General features: G+C 48.1%; 1 protein-coding gene across 2 annotated transcripts in view; it reads right to left on the bottom strand.

Annotated features, from left to right (window-relative positions):
• Positions 1 to 673: 673 nt before the first annotated feature.
• The window catches only part of LOC115461794 (CD209 antigen-like), a 77,127-nt gene continuing 53,816 nt past the window's right edge, over positions 674 to 23,984 (bottom strand). Inside the window, exons 9-11 of one of the 2 annotated variants that reach the window (XM_030191837.1) lie at positions 17,355 to 17,509; positions 15,920 to 16,005; positions 674 to 1,787 (exon numbers count right to left, since the gene is read on the bottom strand). In XM_030191837.1, coding sequence (XP_030047697.1) covers positions 1,625 to 1,787; positions 15,920 to 16,005; positions 17,355 to 17,509 — 404 coding nt within the window. In that variant the 3' untranslated portion in view covers positions 674 to 1,624. The remainder of the gene's footprint in view (positions 1,788 to 15,919; positions 16,006 to 17,354; positions 17,510 to 23,984) is intronic. The other variant, XM_030191838.1, reaches the window with a different exon arrangement.

The raw sequence follows: 23,984 nt of genomic DNA, 5'->3' as shown, positions 1-23,984 counted from the left end.
TGATCAGCAAGCTCATTCGCTGTGATCAGGAAAGAGAGAATGACACGGGGACGGGGAACCACAGTAACCACAGGGATGGGACGGGAACAACTTTGTCCCCATGTCATTTTCTAGTTGGAAGGGTAGAGGGTGATGGTGGGAAGGAGGGTTATTATAACTGCTCATTGTTATTATTGTTTTCTATTTGTAATTTATACACAACAGTTGCACAGCATATTGTTCCTTTGTATACTTTAATAAAAAGATTTAAATATAAAATCATAAGTGTTCAAGGCTTCTGATGAGGACAGAGCCCAGGTGGACGGGGACAGAACTTGCAGGGATGGGGCGGGGATGGAGACAGGGCCTGCGGGGATGGGGCAGGGACGGAGACAGAACCCACGGGGACGGGACAGGGACAAACTTTGTCCCCGTGTCATTCTCTAGAAAGGGTAATTTTTGTTAAGCTCCTTGATAATTTCCACATAACTAGTGCTAGAGAGAGCACAGTGTCCCTTTCTCTGGTTCTATCTGTCTCATGACTGTGAGCAGGAGTAATAAACACTCAGGAATAGTAACAATGACTGGGAACCCTGAGTTGCCATTACAGGTCAACACAAGTTTCCTGTAATGCTTGCTTTCAATCATACACTGCACAGAAACACTCATTCCCCTCATATATAACACAACAAAATGAAAAAGTAACAAAACTTTATTTAGAAAATATGAAACATAATAATTGGCTGAATTCTAATGTTCAAATTACTTGCATCCATCTGGAAACATCCAGTCTTATTTATACAGATTCACCCTCCCCATAGTAGCATAGCTGGTTGTGAGATATGCAAAGCCTGATAAATCATTTGATTTGAGGGTGAGGACCCCTGTTAACTCTAAGATAAGGGCTTGCCTTGTTATCTCTCAGCCAGTCCAGGAAGCTACCATTAAGGCAATGACACATCCTACCCCATCTGCCTTCAAATATGCAAATGCATTGCACAGGGCTCTAGAGTTAGAACTGCTTTTTAACGTCAATAATTAACGATAACCAAGTTGTAGGCTGCTGATATGCAAGAAGAATGGAGACCTGCACCAATGTAGAAGACCTGCATTTCACACTAGCATATCTCTGTCTATCTTTGGGATTCCCCATGGCACACTCAGACTTGGCTTCTTCCCTCCTGCTGGAGAATGGCCAAATAAAAATGTATAATCGTCAGTCTAAAATCGGTGATTATCCCCATGTAAAGAGTTTTGATGGACAGGAGGAGATGACGTGACATCACATGCTGAAGCCTGTCCACCCAAGGTGGTTTTAATTCTCCCCAATGCAGCCGCTGCCATCTTGGTACACTCAAAACAATGTAATTGATAGGGCGACAAGCTCCGATAATGGGCCAAGCTTGTTCCTGCCATCTCCTGTTAATCAAACCTCCTTGTCCCCATGTGATGCCAGCTCTCCTCCCTAGGAACACAAACTGAACTGAAGTTGGGAAGAAAAAAAAAATCTCATTCTAATGCTGGTGTGAAATGTCACCCGGATGAAGTGACGGTTACTTCACCTCGTGTTGCTGTCTTTAGGTCTTCAGATTCAGCTGTGTGAAAGAAAATGTACATCACAGGTACCCCACAGTTTGGGGGATCTCTATGAATTCAACTCTTTCATAAAACACTGTAGGAGATCTCCGTTGACCTCGCATTCCGATGACTCTCTTTCACAGATCCATGGGTACTTCCTACTGCAGACTTGGAATTCAATATCAGTGCCTATCATTGCACAATGCCTAGTGGAACTGACAGGTCTTGATCTAAAGAAAAAAAAAGAGGGGCGTGAGAGATAAGCAAAGTATGACGCCTCAGGACACGTTTACAGCAAAATAACCTGCTTACGGAGGAGTTTTGATTAGGGTTCATGGGTAACATTCTGTATTCTTAGCTCTTCCCGTCTCCCTCTCACCACATATATAACATTCAGGTACTCTGGATATTTCTCTGTCTCAGGAGGGCTCACAATCTAAATTTGTACTTGAGGCAATAGAAGGTTAAGTGACTTGCCCAAGATCACAAGGAGCAGCAGTGGGATTTGAACTGGCCATCTCTGGATTGCAAGACTGGTGCTCTAACCACTAGGCCACTCCTCTACTATTTAGTTACATGTTTAGAACCGGGCAATCCCAAGTAATCAAACACCACAACAAACATTGGTTACAACCGTGGTACTCGAAGACTGAGAACATGAACCTCAATTTATATATTTGACAGATTTCTATAAAGTAGCAGGAAGGGGAAATGTACTAGGGAAAAGGGTCGTGATCTGAAATTGGAGAGAGGTTCAGAGGAAACATGAGGAAATATTTGACCATCATCCCCATCCCCAAAAGTTTTTAGAGAGGTAAAGAAATGGATTATTTTGCTGGAATATATAGTACTTCAGCATAATATGATCTCTCAGTGGATAACCAGGCAACAGGCTCTAAGACTACAGCGAGCTGCAGGGGCTGGGAGATGTAAATTGATGGCTTTTACTGTTAGTTACATACTATATTTTATCTATTATTTACACATAAAAATATCAATCTAAACTGAAATGGAAGAATGCACAATGGAGTGTATATTACATGAGAAGGAATGCATTTTATAGGGAAGGCAGACTCTTAACCCTAACTGAAAGGGTAGGAATGCAGATGGGGTCCTGGATTCAGAAAGAACAGTGCAAGATTTGCAGGACAGACCCGGGTTCTTAACCTTTTTTGGTTCCTGCAACCCTTTTAACAGATCAATGAAACTTTCACACACCCCTTCCTAAACCACATATCAACTAGCTGCTAACAACGATTGCTTCCTTCGCTAAAATTACAGCAGTACACAGTTAAAGACCAAAGAAGTCACACATAAAGGTACAGTGCAATATAAATTGAACATGAGCCACTTGCGCAAATTCCTTTGAAAACTGTCCTAGTAATTGCCTTATCTCTGTGCAGAGAGTTTCAATAAATCACCTCAGATTTCAAGACTCTTCTCTGCACCCCATATGACTTCTTCCCACACTTCTTTGGGTGCAGGCTCCACTGGTAAAGAACCCCTGTCCTAACCTCTTGCCTGGTCCCTGACTATCTGGCTGAGAGGGGAGGGTCCTTCCAGGCCAGGAAAACTGAACTGGAGTCTCTGACGCAGTGCCGTAGCAAGGCCAGCTGACACCTGGGGCGGGTCGCCACTGTGCACCTCCCCCCCCGGGTGCAGCACGGCACGCACCCCCCCTCCATGGTGCATTCTTACTTGCAGGGGATGGGCGGGAGGGCCGATCCGCCCCGAGTGCTCGTCGCTCGGAGCTGCGTCGGCTCCGCTGGTTCCCTGCTTTCTCTGCCCTGGAACAGGAAGTAACCTGTTCCGGGGCAGAGGGAGCAGGGAACCAGCGGGGCCGACACCCCCCCAGCGCGTGCATCCGGGGCGGACCACCCCTCCGGCCCCCCCTTCCTACGCCACTGCTCTGACGGCTGGAATCGAAGACATTTGGAATTGCTAGGAGCGATGAGTTACTATCATGGCTCACCCTCACAGATAACTTAGTCACATGCTTTGATGGCCTCCTGCTAAGAATATTGTAACACTGTCTATGCAGCTTTACCTCTTTATGTATTTAAGCCAAAAGATATGACTGTCACTCCTTTCCTGATCAGGGCCACCGAGAGACTGGGTCGGCCCCAGGGCAAGGCCCCCCCCCCCCCCCCCGAGGTCGCTGCTCCCCCCCCCCATACCCACCCCCCTCTGTCCGCCACCAGGCTGGGCCCCTGCATTGAAATCACAGTACCTCTCACCTAGGGTTACCATTTTTTGTCCTCAAAAAAAGAGGACACTTGCCCCGTCCATTCCCCGCCCACTTTCACGCCCTTGCCCCGCCCCTTGTCATACCTCATCCCGCCCCCTGTCGCATTTTCCCCTCCCCCTGTTCACCCCCGTCACCTCCCCAAATGGGCTGGCTGGCTGGCGGGGGCGGGACTCCCCTCCCCTTACTCTACCATCCCTGGTGGTCTAGAGGTACCTCTTCGGGGCAGGAAAGAGCCCCCTCTTTCCTGCCCGGAGCGCTGCTGCCAGCTGCCCTGCATCCTGTGGTGAGTCCAGCTCTCGGCGTTTCAAAATGGTCGCCGAGAGTTGAAGTCTCGCGAGGCTGCTTCAACTCTTGGCAGCCATTTTGAAACGCCGAGAGCTGGACTCACTGTATGCAGGGCAGCTAGCAGCAGCGCTCCGGCCAGAAAAGAGGGGCTCTTTCCTGCCCCGAAGACGAAGAGGTACCTCTAGACCACCAGGGATGGTAGAGTAAGGGGAGGGGAGTCCCGCCCGCGCCAGCCAGCCAGCCCATTTGTCCAGAAATCCGGACAAACGGGCAGGCTGGCCAAATCCATTCGGATGCCCAGACATGTCCTCAAAAAGAGGACATGTCCGGGTAAATCCGGACGTATGGTAACCCTACTCTCACCTCTGTGTGAAAGTGCTGCAGGCAGCAGCAGATTGCTTCCCTTCGGGCCTCCTTTCCTCCTTGTGTCCCGCCCTCGCGGAAGTTATGTCAAACGAGGGCGGGACACAGGGAGGGAAGGAGGCCCGAAGGGAGGCGATCTGCTGCCTGCAGCGCTTTCACACGGAGGTGAGAGGTGCTGTGAGTTCAATGCAGGAGGCCCGGCCCTGTGGCAAACGGTCGATGACGGAGGGCGGGTGGGACTGTGGTGCTGAGCCCAGGGAATTTTGTCCCCCCTGCCCCCCCTCTCTCGGCGGCCCTGCTCCTGATTAAATACCATTGGCTACCAATTCAGTAAAGAATTCCATTAGAAGATCCTTAGGCTGGCTCACAATGTTTTTCATAATGCTATTCCCTCTTCTCTTTCCTCTTGGATGTTGCACGTGCTTTTCAGAGAGTATTACGATCATTACTCAACAGTTGTCGGACACGCTTAGATTCAACTCACCACAGTGCTTTCTTCTTTGCTGCCCCCTCATTCTGGAATTCAATGTCAATGTCTCTCCAAACTGAAGAGTCATTCTCTAAATTCAAATCAGCCTTGAAGACCTACGTTATCCAGATCAATGTCTAGATGAATGGACCATTTAAGTTGCCTAATGTTTCCACTATGGCAGTCCAAAGGCATCAAACTACTGTCTAAATACTTGTTTCTTAATTAATCTCTTTATTTGGAAAAAAAAACCCTCCACCATAATAAACAACAATACAGGCACAATATCATATCAGAACCAAACTTCACAAAGTCCCCACCCAATCCACCCTCCCCGAGTAAGAGAAAAAAAATAGAAAAGTGCACCCCACAACTATTGAAAAAAGTCTGAATATCACCAGTTTTATTCTATTATGTGTTAAGCAGGTGGCCATAGGCAGTCGGTGGCCCAACTGTTTGGGGAGGCTAAAGGGGGCGGGGTTAGGGGTGGGGCCAGGGCTGGAGCTTAAATCCATAATTGTCTGATAACACAAAAAAAATAAAAAATAAAAGTCACAATTAATACAGCGAATGCTACATACCTGTAGAAGGTATTCTCCGAGGACAGCAGGCTGATTGTTCTCACTGATGGGTGACGTCCACGGCAGCCCCTCCAATCAGAAACTTTACTAGCAAAGGCCTTTGCTAGTCCTCGCGCACCGATGCGCACTGCGCATGCGCGGCCGTCTTCCCGCCCGAACCAGCTCGTGTTCGTCAGTCCCCTATGTAGCAAGACAAGGGAAGACACAACTCCAAAGGGGAGGCGGGCGGGTTTGTGAGAACAATCAGCCTGCTGTCCTCGGAGAATACCTTCTACAGGTATGTAGCATTCGCTTTCTCCAAGGACAAGCAGGCTGCTTGTTCTCACTGATGGGGTATCCCTAGCCCCCAGGCTCACTCAAAACAACAAACATGGTCAATTGGGCCTCGCAACGGCGAGGACATAACTGAGATTGACCTAACAATTTAACCAACTAACTGAGAGTGTAGCCTGGAACAGAATAAACATGGGCCTAGGGGGGTGGAGTTGGATTCTAAACCCCGAACAGATTCTGAAGCACTGACTGCCCGAACCGACTGTCGCGTCGGGTATCCTGCTGCAGGCAGTAATGAGATGTGAATGTGTGGACAGATGACCACGTCGCAGCTTTGCAGATCTCTTCAATAGTGGCTGACTTCAAGTGGGCCACTGACGCTGCCATGGCTCTAACATTATGAGCCGTGACATGAACCTCAAGAGCCAGCCCAGCCTGGGCGTAAGTGAAGGAAATGCAATCTGCTAGCCAATTGGATATGGTGCGTTTCCCCACAGCCACTCCCCTCTTGTTGGGATCAAAAGAAACAAACAATTGGGCGGACTGTCTGTTGGGCTGTGTCCGCTCCAGATAGAAGGCCAATGCTCATTTGCAGTCCAATGTGTGCAGCTGACGTTCAGCAGGGCAGGAATGAGGACGGGGAAAGAATGTTGGCAAGACAATTGACTGGTTCAGATGGAACTCCGACACAACCTTTGGCAAGAACTTAGGGTGAGTGTGGAGGACTACTGTTATGATGAAATTTGGTGTAAGGGGCCTGGGCTACCAGGGCCTGAAGCTCACTGACTCCATGAGCTGAAGTAACTGCCACCAAGAAAATGACCTTCCAGGTCAAGTACTTCAGATGGCAGGAGTTCAGTGGCTCAAAAGGAGGTTTCATCAGCTGGGTGAGAACGACATTGAGATCCCATGACACTGTAGGAGGTTTGACGGGGGGCTTTGACAAAAGCAAACCTCTCATGAAGCGAACAACTAAAGGCTGTCCTGAGATCGGCTTACCTTCCACACCGTAATGGTATGCACTGATTGCGCTAAGGTGAACCCTTACAGAGTTGGTCTTAAGACCAGACAGACAAGTGCAGAAGGTATTCAAGCAGGGTCTGTGTAGGACAAGAGCGAGGATCTAGGGGCTATCACACCAGACGGCAAACCTCCTCCATAGAAAGAAGTAACTCCTCTTAGTGGAATCTTTCCTGGAAGCAAGCAAGATGCGGGAGACACCCTCTGACAGACCCAAAGAGGCAAAGTCTACGCTCTCAACATCCAGGCCGTGAGAGCCAGAGACCGGAGGTTGGGATGCAGAAGCGCCCCTTCGTCCTGTGTGATGAGGGTCGGAAAACACTCCAATCTCCACGGTTCTTCGGAGGACAACTCCAGAAGAAGAGGGAACCAGATCTGACGCGGCCAAAACGGAGCAATCAGAATCATGGTGCTTCGGTCTTGCTTGAGTTTCAACAAAGTCTTCCCCACCAGGGGTATGGGAGGATAAGCATACAGCAGACCTTCCCCCCAGTCCAGGAGGAAGGCATCCGATGCCAGTCTGCCGGGGGCCTGAAGTCTGGAACAGAACTGAGGGACTTTGTGGTTGGCTCGAGATGCAAAGAGATCTACCAAGGGGGTGCCCCACACCTGGAAGATCTGGCGCACTACTCGGGAGTTGAGCGACCACTCGTGAGGTTGCATAATCCTGCTCAGTCTGTCGGCCAGACCGTTGTTTACGCCTGCCAGATATGTGGCTTGGAGCAACATGCCGTGACTGCGAGCCCACAGCCACATGCTGACGGCTTCCTGACACAGGGGGTGAGATCCGGTGCCCCCCTGCTTGTTGATGTAATACATGGCAACCTGGTTGTCTGTCTGAATTTGGCTAATTTGGTGGGACAGCCAATCTCTGAAAGCCTTCAGAGCGTTCCAGACCGCTCGTAACTCCAGAAGATTGATCTGTAGATCGCGTTCCTGGAGGGACCAGCTTCCCTGGGTGTGAAGCCCATCGACATGAGCTCCCCACTCCAGGAGAGACGCATCCGTAGTCAGCACTTTTTGTGGCTGAGGAATTTGGAAAGGACGTCCCAGAGTCAAATTGGACCAAATCGTCCACCAATACAGGGAGTTGAGAAAACTCGTGGACAGGTGGATCACGTCTTCTAGATCCCCAGCAGCCTGAAACCACTGGGAAGCTAGGGTCCATTGAGCAGATCGCATGTGAAGGCAGGCCATGGGAGTCACATGAACTGTGGAGGCCATGTGGCCCAGCAATCTCAACATCTGCCGAGCTGTGATCTGCTGGGACGCTCGCACCCGCGAGACGAGGGACAACAAGTTGTTGGCTCTTGTCTCTGGGAGATAGGCACAAGCCGTCCGAGAATCCAGCAGAGCTCCTATGAATTCGAGTCTCTGTACTGGGAGAAGATGGGACTTTGGATAATTTATCACAAACCCCAGTAGCTCCAGGAGGCGAATAGTCATCTGCATGGACTGCAGAGCTCCTGCCTCGGATGTGTTCTTCACCAGCCAATAGTCGAGATAGGGGAACACGTGTACTCCCAGCCTGTGAAGCGCCGCTGCTACTACAGCCAAGCACTTCGTGAACACTCTGGGCGCAGAGGCGAGCCCAAAGGGTAGCACACAGTACTGGAAGTGACGTGTGCCCAGCTGAAATCGCAGATACTGTCTATGAGCTGGCAGTATCGGGATGTGCGTGTAGGCGTCCTTCAAGTCCGGAGAGCATAGCCAGTCGTTTTCCTGAATCATGGGAAGAAGGGTGCCCAGGGAAAGCATCCTGAACTTTTCCTTGACCAGATATTTGTTCAGGGCCCTTAGGTCTAGGATGGGACGCATCCCCCCTGTTTTCTTTTCCACAAGGAAGTACCTGGAATAGAATCCCAGCCCTTCTGGCCCGGATGGCACGGGCTCGACCGCATTGGCGCTGAGAAGGGCGGAGAGTTCCTCTGCAAGTACCTGCTTGTGCTGGAAGCTGTAAGATTGAGCTCCCGGTGGGCAATTTGGAGGTTTGGAGGCCAAATTGAGGGTGTATCCTTGCCGGACTATTTGAAGAACCCAACGGTCGGAGGTTATAAGAGGCCACCTTTGGTGAAAAACTTTCAACCTCCACCCGACTGGCAGATCGCCCGGCACTGACACGTTGATGTCGGCTATGCTCTGCTGGAGCCAGTCAAAAGCTCGTCCCCTGCTTTTGCTGGGGAGCCATGGGGCCTTGCTGAGGCGCACGCTGCTGACGAGAGCGAGCGCGCTGGGGCTTAGCCTGGGCCGCAGACTGTCGAGAAAGAGGATTGTACCTACGCTTACCAGAAGAGTAGGGAACAGTTTTCCTTCCCCCATAAAAACGTCTACCTGAGGAGGTAGATGCTGAAGGCTGCCGGCGGGAGAACTTGTCGAAAGCGGTATCCCGCTGGTGGAGCTGCTCTACCACCTGTTCGACTTTCTCTCCAAAAATGTTGTCCGCTCGGCAAGGGGAGTCCGCAATCCGCTGCTGGATCCTATTCTCCAGGTCGGAGGCACGCAGCCATGAGAGTCTGCGCATCACCACACCTTGAGCAGCGGCCCTGGACGCAACATCAAAGGTATCATATACCCCTCTGGCCAGGAATTTTTTGCACGCCTTCAGCTGCCTGACCACCTCCTGAAATGGCTTGGCTTGCTCAGGAGGGAGCTTGTCCACCAAGCCCGCCAACTGCCGCACATTGTTCCGCATATGTATGCTCGTGTAGAGCTGGTAAGACTGGATTTTGGCCACGAGCATAGAAGAATGGTAGGCCTTCCTCCCAAAGGAGTCTAAGGTTCTAGAGTCCTTGCCCGGGGGCGCTGAAGCATGCTCCCTAGAACTCTTAGCCTTCTTTAGGGCCAGATCCACAACACCAGAGTCGTAAGGCAACTGAGTGCGCATCAGCTCTGGGTCCCCATGGATCCGGTACTGGGACTCGATCTTCTTGGGAATGTGGGGATTACTTAGAGGCTTGGTCCAGTTCGCCAGCAATGTCTTTTTTAGGACATGCTGCATGGGTACTGTGGACGCTTCCTTAGGTGGAGAAGGATAGTCCAGGAGCTCAAACATTTCAGCCCTGGGCTCATCCTCCACAACCACCGGGAAGGGGATGACAATAGACATCTCCCGGACAAAGGCCGCAAAAGACAGACTCTCGGGAGGAGAAAGCTGCCTTTCAGGGGAGGGAGTGGGATCAGAAGGAAGGCCCTCAGACTCCTCGTCAGAGAAATATCTGATGTCCTCCTCCTCCTCCCACGAGGCCTCACCATCGGTATCAGACACAAGTTCATGAACCTGTGTCTGAAGCCGTGCCCGGCTCGACTCCGTGGAAACACGGCCACGGTGGGAGCGTCGAGAGGTAGACTCCCTCGCCAGCACCGGCAAAGCTCCCTCCGCCGACGTCGTCGGGGAGCCTTCCTGGGAGGCGACCGCAGTCGGTACCGCAAGCGGCACCGATGTAGGAGACCTCACCCTGGGTAAGGGGCCAGCCGGCGCCTCACTCGACCGGTACCGGTGGCGCAAGCACCCCCGGTACCAGAGGGGAAGGGCGCAACAGTTCTCCCAGGATCTCTGGGAGAACGGCCCGGAGACTCTTGTGCAGAGCGGCTGTGGAGAAAGACATGGAAGCCGATGCAGGCGTCGAGGTCAGAGTCTGTTCCGGGCGTGGAGGCTGTTCCGGGCTGTCCAAGGGGGAGCGCATCGACACCTCCTGAACAGAGGGTGAGCGGTCCTCCCGGTGCCAATGCCTACTGGGTGCCGACTCCCTCGGCGACCCAGAACTCTCGGTACCAATGCGGGAAGGAGACCGGTGTCGATGCTTCTTTGACTTTTTCAAACGAAGCATGTCACCGGAACTTCCTGGTACCGACGAGGAGGACGTAGAATCCAGCCGTCGCTTCCTCGGGGCCGAGGCCGAAGAAGGTCAGTCTCGGGGGGGGGGGGGGGCTGTACTGCAGGAGCCCTCAGGGTAGGGGGAGACCCACCCGAAGGCTCACCGCCACCAGCAGGGGAATAGACAGCCCTCACCTGCACTCCAGTCGAAGCACCACCGTCCGACGACATCAGCACTAGTGGAGGTCCCGGTACCACCGACGCCGACGCAGCCTTTCGATGTCTCGGTACCGACGATGCAGAGGGTCGATGCCTCGATGCCGAAGGTCTTGAAGCTGTCGACGTCGATGCACTCGATACCCCCGGTGCTGTTGCCGACGAAGAGCCCGAGAACAACACGTTGCACTGGGCCAATCTCGCTACCTGAGTCCTCTTCTGTAAAAGGGCGCAAAGACTACAGGCCTGCGGGCGGTGCCCAGCCCCCAGACACTGAAGACACGACGCGTGCCTATCAGTGAGCGAGATTACCCGGTCGTACTGGGTGCACTGCTTGAAGCCGCTGGGAGACTTCGATGACATGGGCGGAAAAATCACGCCGGCGAAATCAAAACTCGTAATGGCGATATAGGCACCAAAAATAGGGAGAGAAAAAACCCAAACCGAGGCCTCAAAAAGGCCTACCCCGAAAGCGAAAGGAAACTTACGCAGGGCAAAAGCTGGAAGCACGGGAAAGGGGTAAAGACCGGAAAGGTCTTCTTCTCTATTCTATTTTTATTTTTATTTTTTGCGAAAAACGCGAAGACGCGCGAGGGTCAACTTTGAGGGGCGCGAAATGGCGCAAAACACGACCGTCCCGAGCGCGGACAAAAGAAGACTGACGAACACGAGCCGGTTCGGGCGGGAAGACGGCCGCGTATGCGCGGTGCGCATCGGCGCGCAAGGACTAGCAAAGGCCTTTGCTAGTAAAGTTTCCGATTGGAGGGGCTGCCGTGGACGTCACCCATCAGTGAGAACAAGCAGCCTGCTTGTCCTCAGAGAACTTTTATTACATTTAGATATTAGATATGTATCATATGTCAAAGAATAAAGTGGTTGCTCAAAGCATATACTAACCACAATCGCTCAACTACAAAACACTATGCACAACTTTGTGCAAAAACAGAACCTTACTGTACCATAAATATTACACTGGGCAGAACCTAATACACCAATATATCACCCATACGGAAAATGCAGACCGTCAACAATATGAAACAGTTCTCATGTAGAGCCACAAAACACCCTAATTATCTTTGTTGTCTGGTGACTTTTTCTGATCATGCTGGCCCAGTATCCGATTCTGCTGCTATCTGTCCTCAGTGCAGGTCAGGAAGTCATCCTTGTTAAATATCTCCCTGGCAACCCAAGACACCTCCAGCCAACCCCCCTTGCTCTCCCAGCAGTAAGGTAAACAAACCATAAACCAATTTCTACAACTGGTTACACAAGGCTAGAGGGCTTTCACTGCACTCCTGCTGTGAGGATGGAGGTAAATCAACAATTTAAACCCCTCAGAGCACAGCAGGGGAGGCTTAGCCTCTCCAAGCCTCTTATACCGGGCGCCTATGCAGGTGGCTGTGTGCTAATGGCATGAGTGTGTTCCAAAAGGGTTCCTAAACAGTACAAAATTTTTGCCCCAACCTTGTGTCCATATCTACAAATTCTCGCCATGCCAAAGAGGCCTGAGTCATAAGTAAGGATTTCCACTGAGCGACCGTAGGGGCCTCTTGGCGAATCCAATTAGTGAAAATGCATTTAAGCCCCATCAAGATTGCTCATTTGACTAAACCCAATCTCAGGGTCTTGGATACGAAATGTCATATACTCCAAACAGTATTTTGGGTCTGGGAGTCTACCGCACCTTCCATAATAAGGAAACTTGCCTGCTTAGTGACGACCAGTATGCTTTAATTAATGGCCAGTGCCATAGCAAATGACACAATGTCGCTCCCTGCTGGTGGTACTTAACACAACTGTCAGTTTGTCTAAACCGGGCCTTAATATGCCCAAGAAGGGGAGATATAAAGTCACATCACAATTTTGTATTGCATCTCTCAATAGTTAACATTTTTAGTTGTAGCTCTGCACATCTGAAGGCTCCTTAATATATACTCAGATAGTATTTGAATACTCAAGTCCGATGTCCAACGCTGGGCTAGTGGGGCCAAATCACATTCCAGAAGTAGTTCCAACAAAGCTTTGTGATGACATCTCAAAGGCATCCACTGTTGAGCTTCTAGACTATATGTTTCTGATAAAAGGTCATGTGTAGTAGGAATCGTTGCCACCATAGTGTTTAAGTTGCACGTAGGGAAAAACATCTCAAGTGTCCAAACCAAAGTCTGTACATAAACTAGGATATGGGCGCAGAGCTCCTTCATCATTAATCTGAAACAGGAAGAAAAGACCCCTCCTCCAATGTTGAAAGCGAGAAACAGACACGGCAGGTAATTAGGTGGCCATTGCCCTGGATAGGCAATAAAGAAAACACCCTGAATGGTAATTTAAGAACCTATACTGACCCACTGCCAAGTAATGCACAAGGGACGATAAATTTATTTATTTATTATCACATTTGTACCCCACATTTTCCCACCTATATGCAGGCTCAATGTGGCTTACATCACACCGTAAAGGCAATCGCCAATCTGGTAGTTAGGCAAACACAATAATAGAGAATACCTTAAATAGTGTCATAAATAAGGAAAGAACAAAAGGAACAAGAAAACTGGGAAAGGAGGGAAGGGTAAGAATGTCCAAAGTAGTCCATTAAATTGATGGGTTGCAGGAGGTAGGTACACTGGTTGATGCCTTAGGGTAGGCTTTTCCAAATAAGATGGTCTTGAGTGATTTCCTGAAATTAAGATGGTTTTTACTACTTTTGGGAGAGCATTCCATGGTTGAGTGCTAATAAAAGAAAAGGAAGATGCAAAAGTGGATTTGTATTTGAGGCCGTTACAGCTAGGTTAATGAAGGTTTAGATAAGAACGAGATAATCTGGATGTATTCCTGGATGGTAGGATGATTAATTTAGTCATATAGCCTGGAGCTTCTCCATAAAGAATTTTGTGGACAAGGGTACAGATTTTAAAGGTGATTCGCTCATTAATTGGAAGCCAATGCAATTTCTCTCTGAGAGGTTTAGCGCTTTCAAATTTGGATTTACCAAACATCAATCTGGCCGCTGTGTTTTGGGTGGTCTGAAGTTTCTTTATAAGTTGTTCTTTGCATCCTGCATAAATTCCATTGCAGTAATCCAAGTGTCATAATACCATTGATAGTATTAGTTGACAAAATACCTCTCTTGGGGAAAAAAGGTTTGATCCGTTTAAGTTTCCACAATGAAAAGAACACTTTCTTTGCAGTGGTATTTATTTGGCTTTCAAGAGATAAATTGCGGTCAAGGGTAACACCAAGTATTTTTAGGCTCTCTCAGATAGGGAGCAGGGAACCAGCAGAGCCAACACACACACCTGCTCCACTCACCCCCTTGCTCAGAGGAGGGGCTGCTCTGCCCCGGGTGACATCTAAGGTAGGTATTCCACTGGTGAGCAAGATATAAGTACATAAGTATTGCCATACTGGGACAGACCAAAGGTTCATCAAGCCCAGTATCCTGTTTCCAACAGTGGCCAATCCAGATCACAAATACCTGGCAAGATCCCCAAAAAGTACAAAATAATTTATGCTGCTTACCCCAAAAATAAGCAGTGGATTTTCCCCAACTCCATTTTAATAATGGTCTATGGACTTTTCCTTTAGGAAGACGCCCAAACCTTTTTTAAACCCTGCTAAGCTAAACACCTTTACCACATTCTCTGGCAATGAATTCCAGAGTTTAATTAAATGTCGAGTGAAGAAAAATTTTATCAGACTCGTTTTAAATTTACTACTTTGTAGCTTCATTGAATGCCCCCTAGTCCTAGTATTTTTGGAAAGAGTAAGCAGACGCTTCGCGTCTACCCATTCCACTCCACTCCACTCCACTCATTATTTTATAGACCTCTATAATATCTCCCCTTAGCTGCTTTTTCTCCAAGCTGAAGAGTCCTAGATGCTTCAGCCTTTCCTCATAGGGAAGTAGTCCCATTCCCTTTATCATTTTCGTCGCCCTTCTCTGTACCTTTTCTAATTCCACTATATCTTTTTTGAGATGTGGCGACCTCCACTAGAAGTTTCTTCCAGAGCAGATCTTTAGCCAGTGCAAATTCAGCTCAGTTTTTTCAATGTCCAGCAGGTGTTCCAAAGGCTGGAGGAAAAAGAGGTCTTCCACACTGAGTGCAACCACCCTGGCTGCCAAGCCAGGAACAAGGTGGACACATCACCCTGCACTTTTGAATCAGTGCAAGTCTGTAAGCATACTACTACTACTACTTATCATTTCTATAGCGCTACAAGGCATACGCAGCGCTGAACACCATACAAGCCCATAAAGGAACGGAAGTGCCAAAAGCACCATTGCCCTGGGCACTATTTTCTCCAGTGACTGCCTTGAGTATACAGCTCCATGTCCTTACAGCTCTATCGCTTTCATTTCACTGTCAGGCGGGCTGATTGAAATGGGGTGGGATGGGGGTCCTCTCTGACATCGTGACTGACTGGAGAGGGCTCTCTATTGGCTACATTATAAATGCTGACCCTCCTCTATTTGTTGAGGTAGAAGAGGGATCTTGAACTATGTTTAATGAATGGATCCAAAGCAAGCTAACATGAAAAGAACAAGCCAGGCAAAACACAAGGTGGCTTCGGTTTTTTATTTTGCTTTTAAGCTCAATTGTATGGGTTCTGCTGCTTCCTTGTAAGCTGGGAAGCAGTTACAGTAGTGAGATGCAGCTACTCAGAGCTCCAAGGTTGAGCCTGATGGTGTCACACATTTAGGGACTGGATCTCTTGAACCTCCTGCCAGGGAAAGGAAGAAGTCCAGTAATCCCTCCTTTCCCATGAATATGGTTGAGATTAATTTGCATGCACTTCCTCCATTCTATGTAAATCCATTTCGTGCTAGGTGCGTCCTGACAACCACTGGAGTAGACTAATGGTTAGAGCAGCAGGCTGAGAATAAGGGGACCCTGCTTCAAACCCCGATCTTGGGCAAGTCACCTAACTCGCCGCTGCCTCAGATACGAATACTGTGAACCCTCCAGGGACAGGAAAAACCCCACTGTACCTGAACGTACACCACTTTGATAGTGTTCAGGAAATAAACAAACAAACAAATAAATAAATAAAATAAACAGCATTATATCTTTGTATTACATGTGTAAACTCACTCTTCTGAACCATCAGACCACGTCCAGACGTTATTTTTTCTACTTAATCCAATCCAGTAATTTTTCTGCCTGCGCTTAACATAGTCCTGGAACAAATAGTTACAGGCACAACATCACATCAGGTGGAATATTACAGAGATTAACAGAATTAATTCTTTTGCAAAGCTGAGGCTCTGTAGGCTATTTAACTTGGGAGAGGTATATCCAAACTCTGGCTCCTCGGGACCGCAGCTTTATTCTTAATCAGCTCGGGGGGTTGTCCGGTTCTGGGTGAGGGTGGGTAGTTGTGGGAGAAGTAGAATCACTTATTGTATGTAATTAATAGATTTAGAAGGTATTACGTGGAGTGGGGGGGGGGGGGGGAGATAAATAAAAACATAAAAACTTTGATGTTCCATTGATCTTTCATGTTGTAATTCGAAGAATGGTTCAATAATTGTTGTGGAGTGAATATGTTATCTGTACTGTTTGACGGGTCATCAATAAAAATTGTTGAAACATAAAAGGCTCTGTTGGACCTCAAATGAATTTCTCAGCAGCAGCCATTTTACAGAGTTCCGCATTGAAATAATGAATGGTATAAATCTGACAGCTTCCAGGTAGAGGAAACTTGCATGTGTAGCTGTCCCATTTTACAAACGTCCATTATAAATGCAGCCAATTAAGTACTGAGGCTTATATTTAATGTTTAATTTTGAGGTGAGCATAAACTATCTGGGATTAAGGAGAATGACTACCTTAATCCCTCATGTAAAGCCCTGGCTGAAGTGTGGCTTCGATCTAGTGCAAAACCTGACATGGACATTTTTCTTCACACACACATATCCCCTTTGTAAACTGGGAAATATAGGTGGACATTTTAGTCCCACCAGAGCCACGCCACACCCCACTCTCTGCGTGGTGTGGATCGCCACGTGTAAATAGTGGCTTTCTGGAAATTAGTGATACCCACATGCCACAATTTATAAAATAACGGCTATAGGCTCCACGATATACTTTCCAAACTTAGGGCCCTGTTTTCTAAGCATCATTAAAGGCGCGTTAACATTGTTAAGGAGCGCTAACCATGTACATGCCTACTAGGGGCGTAGCCAGACCTTACGGTGGGAGGGGGCCAAAGAGCGTCAGTCAGCGTGCACAGGACAGGAGGAGCAAGAAGAGCAGGGCAGGAACACGGCTGCGCCGGAGACCGGTGCTGAAGAAGACTTTGGCTGGCGGGGGTTGGGGACCCCCTCCAGCCAAACCAGGGGCCCAGATGAAATTTGTGGGGGCCCATGCCCCCGTGGCCCCCCATAACTACACCCCCCGGTGCCTACAATATCTCTATAGGTGCCTACATGGTTAGCGCACATGTTAAGAACACTAACGCACCTTAGTAAACAGGATCCTTAGTTTGTGAAAATTCTACTGTTAGAAGGTCATATAAAATCCCTACCTTTAATTCTGTGTTACTGTCTTTTATTGTGACAAGCCGTGAGCCTCGTGATTTGCAGTTTGTGTCACCTTGGATTCTTGCATCTTCTCTTTCAGAAAAGAAATAACATTTCCCATCCAGGAGGATCCACAATGAGGGACAATATTTAAACCTTTCTGCAAAAAAATAAAAATAAAAATGAACAGAATTAATCATAACTCCCTCGAACATTTGAGAAACTGGAAAAATCAGATACAGTTACATGCATAGTTCTGGTGGAGCTGTGTGTGGATGATGTACAAACAGGAAGTTATCATTGCGGAAAGATCAGATGTTGGGGGAAGTTTGTGAAGGAATGGGTGCCAGTTTGTAAATATGTGGATATAGTGCTATTACATGCCCGATATTTGTGTTATATTAGTATTTTCAAATAAGGGTTGGGGGAGAGAAAGTGGGATCACACTGTCCAGCAATCTACTCTCTGTATGTCTCGGTTAATTGGAAGTTTTATTTCAAATCTAATAGTACCAACTTAAAAAAAAACATTATGACACCCTCATTCTCCTCAGCGATAAGAGTTATAACTGTTTTGCTCCTATTCAGACTGTTTGCTATGGATATCCCCTCCAGCACTGGCTTCCAGTCCCTGAGTGAGGCCAAGGGAAAATTATAAATGCAGTTTCAATACAAAAGCTTTTCGGAGACACCTCAGTCACTCAATCACTGCTCACCTGAGTGTCTCAACTTGTACCTCAGCCTTTGCTCTGTTATTGAGGTTACTTCTGATATCTGCTATATCTCAGCAGGCAAATGACAGGAAACAGATATTGATTACACAAACAGTTTCCAATTTCCAGCAGCTTTGGTTTAGGATGTGCCTCTTGAAACACTCAGAAGCACATATGTATACACCTCTGCATGCACATGCTAGTAATTTAATCATTTATATATATATATATATATATATATATATATATATATATATATATTAGGTTTTCAAGGCAGAAACTAGGTTCGTGAGCCCTTGAGCCACTGCCGTGGAGCAGCAGTGGCAGGCAAAACCACCCCACACCAGAGACAAGGCAGAACTCTGACAGAAACAGCTAGACTTCACCTGCACTTGACCGCCCTTCCCCAGAAGTTGAGCCCCTGGGTGCAGGCAGCCGGCAGGACTTACCGGACAGGGCAGGAACTGGATATCAACTAGGCTGAACAGGGACTGAGGGTCAGAGGGGAAGGGAATATGCATGGGCAGCAAGGCAGGAAACTGGGCTAGGACTCACAGACAGACAATACTACACAAGACAGGAAAATGAACAAGCTAAAGGACAGGAACTGAAAGCTGCCAAGCAGCCACTGAAACACACTGACAGACAAAAGTCAGGACTGAAAGCTGCCAAGCAGCCACACAACACACAGACTAACTAAAACCAGACAAGAAACCAGACTAGGCAGAAGTGCAACAAAGAACCAACAAACCAGGGACCTTAGGCGATGCAAAGGCAAACACAGAAGCTCCCAGGTGATTAATAAAGCCCATCAGCTGCTGCAGTCAGACGAGTCGGAGAAACTTACTGACTTCACGGTAAACCTGGAGGACGTAATGGGGCAGTTCAGCAAACTGAAGAGTAGCAAATCTCCTGGATCGGATGGTATTCATCCTAGAGTACTGATAGAACTGAAAAATGAGCTTGCGGAGCTACTGTTAGTGATATGCAATTTATCCTTACAATCGAGCGTGGCACCGGAAGATTGGAGGGTGGCCAATGTAACGCCAATTTTTTAAAAAGGTTCCAGGGGAGATCCGGGAAATTATAGACCGGTGAGTCTGACGTCAGTGCCGGGGAAAATGGTAGAGGCTATTATCAAAAACAAAATTACAGAGCACATCCGTGGACATGGATTACTGAGACCGAGTCAGCACGGCTTTTGTGTGGGGAAATCTTGCCTGACCAATTTACTTCAATTCTTTGAAGGAGTAAACAAACATGTGGACAAAGGGGAGCCGGTTGATAATGTGTATCTGGATTTTCAAAAGGTGTTTGACAAGGTACCTCATGAAAGGCTACAGAGGAAATTGGAGGGTCTTGAGATAGGAGGAAATGTCCTATTGTGGATTAAAAACTGGTTGAAGGATAGGAAACAGAGAGTGGGGTTAAATGGGCAGTATTCACAATGGAGAAGGGTAGTTAGTGGGGTTCCTCAGGGGTCTGTGCTAGGACCGCTGCTTTTTAACATATTTATAAATGATTTAGAGATGGGAGTAACTAGCGAGGTAATTAAATTTGCTGATGACACAAAGTTATTCAAAGTCATTAACTCGCGACAGGATTGTGAAAAAATACAGAAGGACCTTACGAGACTGGGAGACTGGGCGGATAAATGGCAGATGACGTTTAATGTGAGCAAGTGTAAGGTGATGCATGTGGGAAAAAAGAACCCGAATTATAGCTACGTCATGCAAGGTTCCACGTTAGGAGTTACGGACCAAGAAAGGGATCTGGGTGTCGTTGTCAATAATACACTGAAACCTTCTGCTCAGTGTGCTGCTGCGGCTAGGAAAGCGAATAGAATGTTGGGTATTATTAGGAAAGGTATGGAAAACAGGTGTGAGGATGTTATAATGCCGTTGTATTGCTCCATGGTGCAACTGCATCTTGAGTATTGTGTTCAATACTGGTCGCCATATCTCAAGAAAGATATAGTAGAATTGGAAAAGGTGCAGCGAAGGGCGACTAAAATGATAGCGGGGATGGGACGACTTCCCTATGAAGAAAGACTAAGGAGGCTAGGGCTTTTCAGCTTGAAGAAGAGACGGCTGAGGGGAGACATGATAGAGGTATATAAAATAATGAGTGGAGTGGAACAGGTGGATGTGAAGCATCTGTTCACGCTTTCCAAAAATACTAGGACTAGGGGGCATGCGATGAAACTACAGTGTAGTAAATTTAAAACAAATAGGAGAAAATGTTTCTTCACCCAACGCGTTATTAAACTCTGGAATTCGTTGCCGGAGAACGTGGTGAAGGCGGTTAGCTTGGCAGAGTTTAAAAAGGGGTTAGACGGTTTCCAAAGGACAAATCCATAAACCGCTACTAAATGGACTCAGGAAAAATCCACAGTTCCAGGAATAACATGTATAGAATGTTTGTACGTTTGAGAAGCTTGCCAGGTGCCCTTGGCCTGGATTGGCCACTGTCGTGGACAGGATGCTGGGCTCGATGGACCTTTGGTCTTTTCCCAGTGTGGCATTACTTAGGTACTTATGCAGGAATCACAAGACAGCTATGGGTGCTGTTCAGGCACAAACAAGAAAAGCAAGTCTGGCAGCCTGGAAGATCCGGACCGGACTCGGCTGAAATCTGGAACGTGTGACAGTTCATAGCAGCCACTGGTTCTGGCCACCAGAGGGCGAGGTGATCACAGACAAGGAAACGGTCACAAACGTGACATATATATATATATGGTGGGCAAACATTAGCACCATCTTCATGGACTGACCCCCATGGTGACCTGGTTACAGTGCAGATAATAAAAAAAAGCTGATGCTGGAATTGTGAGCAAGTCCATGCAGTCGATCCCTGAGGTAATTGAACTAGGTTTGATGCCCTCAGAGAAAGGCTCATCGGCCATGGAGGGAGGCAATGGAGAGAACCGGAGACCTGAAGATTCTGGCAGTGTTCTCTCGTGGATTTCTTCTTTACTATCGCTGAGAATTTACGGGTTTGTTCCTCCTTTTCTGCTTTTTCAACCTCCTCAGTGGGTAAACTGAACTTCCCTCTTACATGACTACCTAGCTTGATTGCCACCTGGATGGAGCACCCCCAGTGAAGCACTGAGCTGGTGCACAGCTGTCAGCTCTGTCGGTCCCTTGCCCCGGAACAGGAAGTTGACATCAAAGGGAGGAAGGGTCCAGCAGAGTTGACAACTGCAGGACTGCTCAGTGCACCCCCTTGTTGCCTGCACCCGGGGTGATCGGCTGTTACTGCCCCACCCTTGATACACCACTACATGATTATCCTGCTTATTTTCGAAGGAGAAGGGCGACCATTTTCTGACACAAATCGGGAGATGACTGCCCTTCTCTCAGGGCCGGCCAAATCGGCATAATCGAAAGCCCATTTTGGCCGGCTTCAACTGCTTTCCATCACACTGCCGGCCAAAGTTCACGGGGGCGTGTCAGCAGTGTACCGAAGGCGGGACTGGGGCGTGGTTAAGAGATGGCCGTCCTCGACCAATAATGGAAAAAAAGAAGGCCAGCCCTGACGAGTATTTGGCCGACTTTATTTGGTCCCTTTTTGTTCACGACCAAGCCGTGAAAAGGTGCTCGAACTGACAAGATGACCACCCGAGGGAATCGGGGATGACCTCCCCTTGCTCCCCTAGTGGTCACCAACCCCCTCCCACCCAAAAACAAAATTAAAAAACATTTTTTTTGCCAGCCTCTAATGTCATACCCAGCTCCATCACAGCAGTATGCAGGTCCCTGGAGCAGTTTTAGTGGGTGCAGTGCACTTCAGATAGGCGGACCCAGGCCCATTCCCCCCCTGCCTGTTACACTTGTGGTGGTAAATGTGAGCCCTCCAAAACCCACCAGAAACCCACTGTGCCCATATGTAGGTGCCCCCCTTCACCCATAAGGGCTATGGTAGTGGTGTTCAGTTGTGGGTAGTGGGGTTTGGGGGGCTCAGCACCCAAGGGAAGGGAGCTATGTACATGGGAGCAATTAATGTAGTCCACTGCAGTACCCCCTAGGGTGCCCGGTTGGTGTCCTGGCATGTGAGGGGGACCAGTGCACTACAAATGCTGGCTCCTCCCACGACCAAATGGATTGGATTTGGCCGGTTTTGAGATGGGCATCCTTAGTTTCCATTATTGGCGAAAACCGAGGCCTGCCATCTCTAAGGGCGGCCATCTCTAAGGTTGATCCAAATGTGGAGATTTGGCCGGTCCCAACCGTATTATCGAAACAAAGATGGCCGCCCATCTTGTTTCGATAACACAGTCGGGGATGCCTCTTTACGGAGCCGTCCTTAGAGATGGGTGCCCTTTTAGATGGGTGCCCCCATTCGATTATGCGCCTCCACATCTCTGCTTTGCTCAGCATCATCAGTATCTCACCAGAGTCTTCCTCAGCAGCTCATCCGGCTGAGCCTTTGAAGGTTTCTCTGATGGGGGAACTTATGTGTTGAGCAGTGGTCCAAACCTACGCTTATCCCAGGTCTGTTAGCAAATCCTGAGGCTGCTCTCCTTAAAAAAAAAAAAAAAAAAAGTACTTTCCCCAAGAACTGCCATTGCTTAAAGCTCCTAGATGCAGTCTGACTAGCTGTGATCCATGTTATACCATAGAGGGTGCTCTAACTGGCCACCCCCCACCCCTTCAGCTTCCTCTCTTCTAGTCCATATGATCTAACTGGCCACCCCCCCCTTCAGCTTCCTCTTTTCCAGTCCATATGATCTAACTGGCCACCCTCCCCCCCCCCCCCCCCCCCCCCTTCAGCTTCCTCTCTTCCAGTCCATATGAACATGTTCCTTCAACCTCTCCTCAGGGTCACATTCTTAAGGTCTCCACCCATTTTTATTGCTCCTGGGTCTCAACTTCCTTCTTGACGTGGGTTTAAGATCTACAGGTTGCCCATGAGCTGCTCATGAAATCTGCTGAAAAACCCAGAAAAAAAAGGGAGGATGTGGTTTTTCAGAGCTTTACGTGCACAGGGTCTGTCTTGCTTTTATTTCATCATTTCTATTTCACAAGTCAGTGATGAGCAGAATCCACAGACTCATAGGAGTGTGAAATGGGACCACCTTCCCATTTCACATGGGCACCTGAGCTGGGATTTGAACTGGTGGCCTACAACTGAAGGGCTCTGTAATGGGGTGACATCTCTCTGAGCCATCCACTCCCCAAAGACACAAACGGGAAAACTACCCTTGAAAATTGTTTATAGTGGAATCTGTGCTTATATGGCCCCCTCTGACAACCTAGTCTCAGAGAGGGCTGTAATTATGTGGGAATTATTTCTCTGATATTTCTACTTATCATAAGAAATATATCATTTGGACAGGTGAGGCAACAGGGTTTCTATCTCCTTACATCCACCCCAAGATAAAGGACAGAAGCTATGTTCCTTCCAAAAGGATAGTCTTTATTCCAATATAGATAACAACAAAGCAATCAGATAAAGCAATTAGGCAGAGTAATCAGTAAAGGTAATCAGGAAAAGCAATCTGTCTTGCCTTATTGTTTACATAGAAGGGTACATACTATCTGGATGTTTATAGAACACAAAACATTGTTTATGATTATAAGATGCTGAGTTATAAGTCCAAGGTTTCTTTTACAGAGCATTGTAGATGCCATCCCCTTATAGGAATTTCCCTAGTACCCAGGTCTTATCTAATAATCTCAACACTCTTCACTTTCAAACTGTATATTCATTCTTGTGTCCTTGGTGAATTAGAATCAGTGGCACCAGGGCGGGGGAAAGAGCGCTCCTCAGAGCCAGCATGACCTTGCATTCCCAGCTTTCGCAGTTCTCAGTAAAAGTACAGAGAAATGCAGTTCTGAGCAAAAAGTCAGCTTTCAGCAAATGGTACAGAAAAGTTTGAGCCTTTTAGCTATGCAGTTCATGGGTCACAACTGAGCTGTCA

Source organism: Microcaecilia unicolor, chromosome 2 (genome assembly GCF_901765095.1).
Source record: "Microcaecilia unicolor chromosome 2, aMicUni1.1, whole genome shotgun sequence".
Taxonomy (NCBI): domain Eukaryota; kingdom Metazoa; phylum Chordata; class Amphibia; order Gymnophiona; family Siphonopidae; genus Microcaecilia; species Microcaecilia unicolor.
Note: the sequence above shows the minus strand (reverse complement) of the source record. Positions and strands in the feature narration are given on the sequence as shown.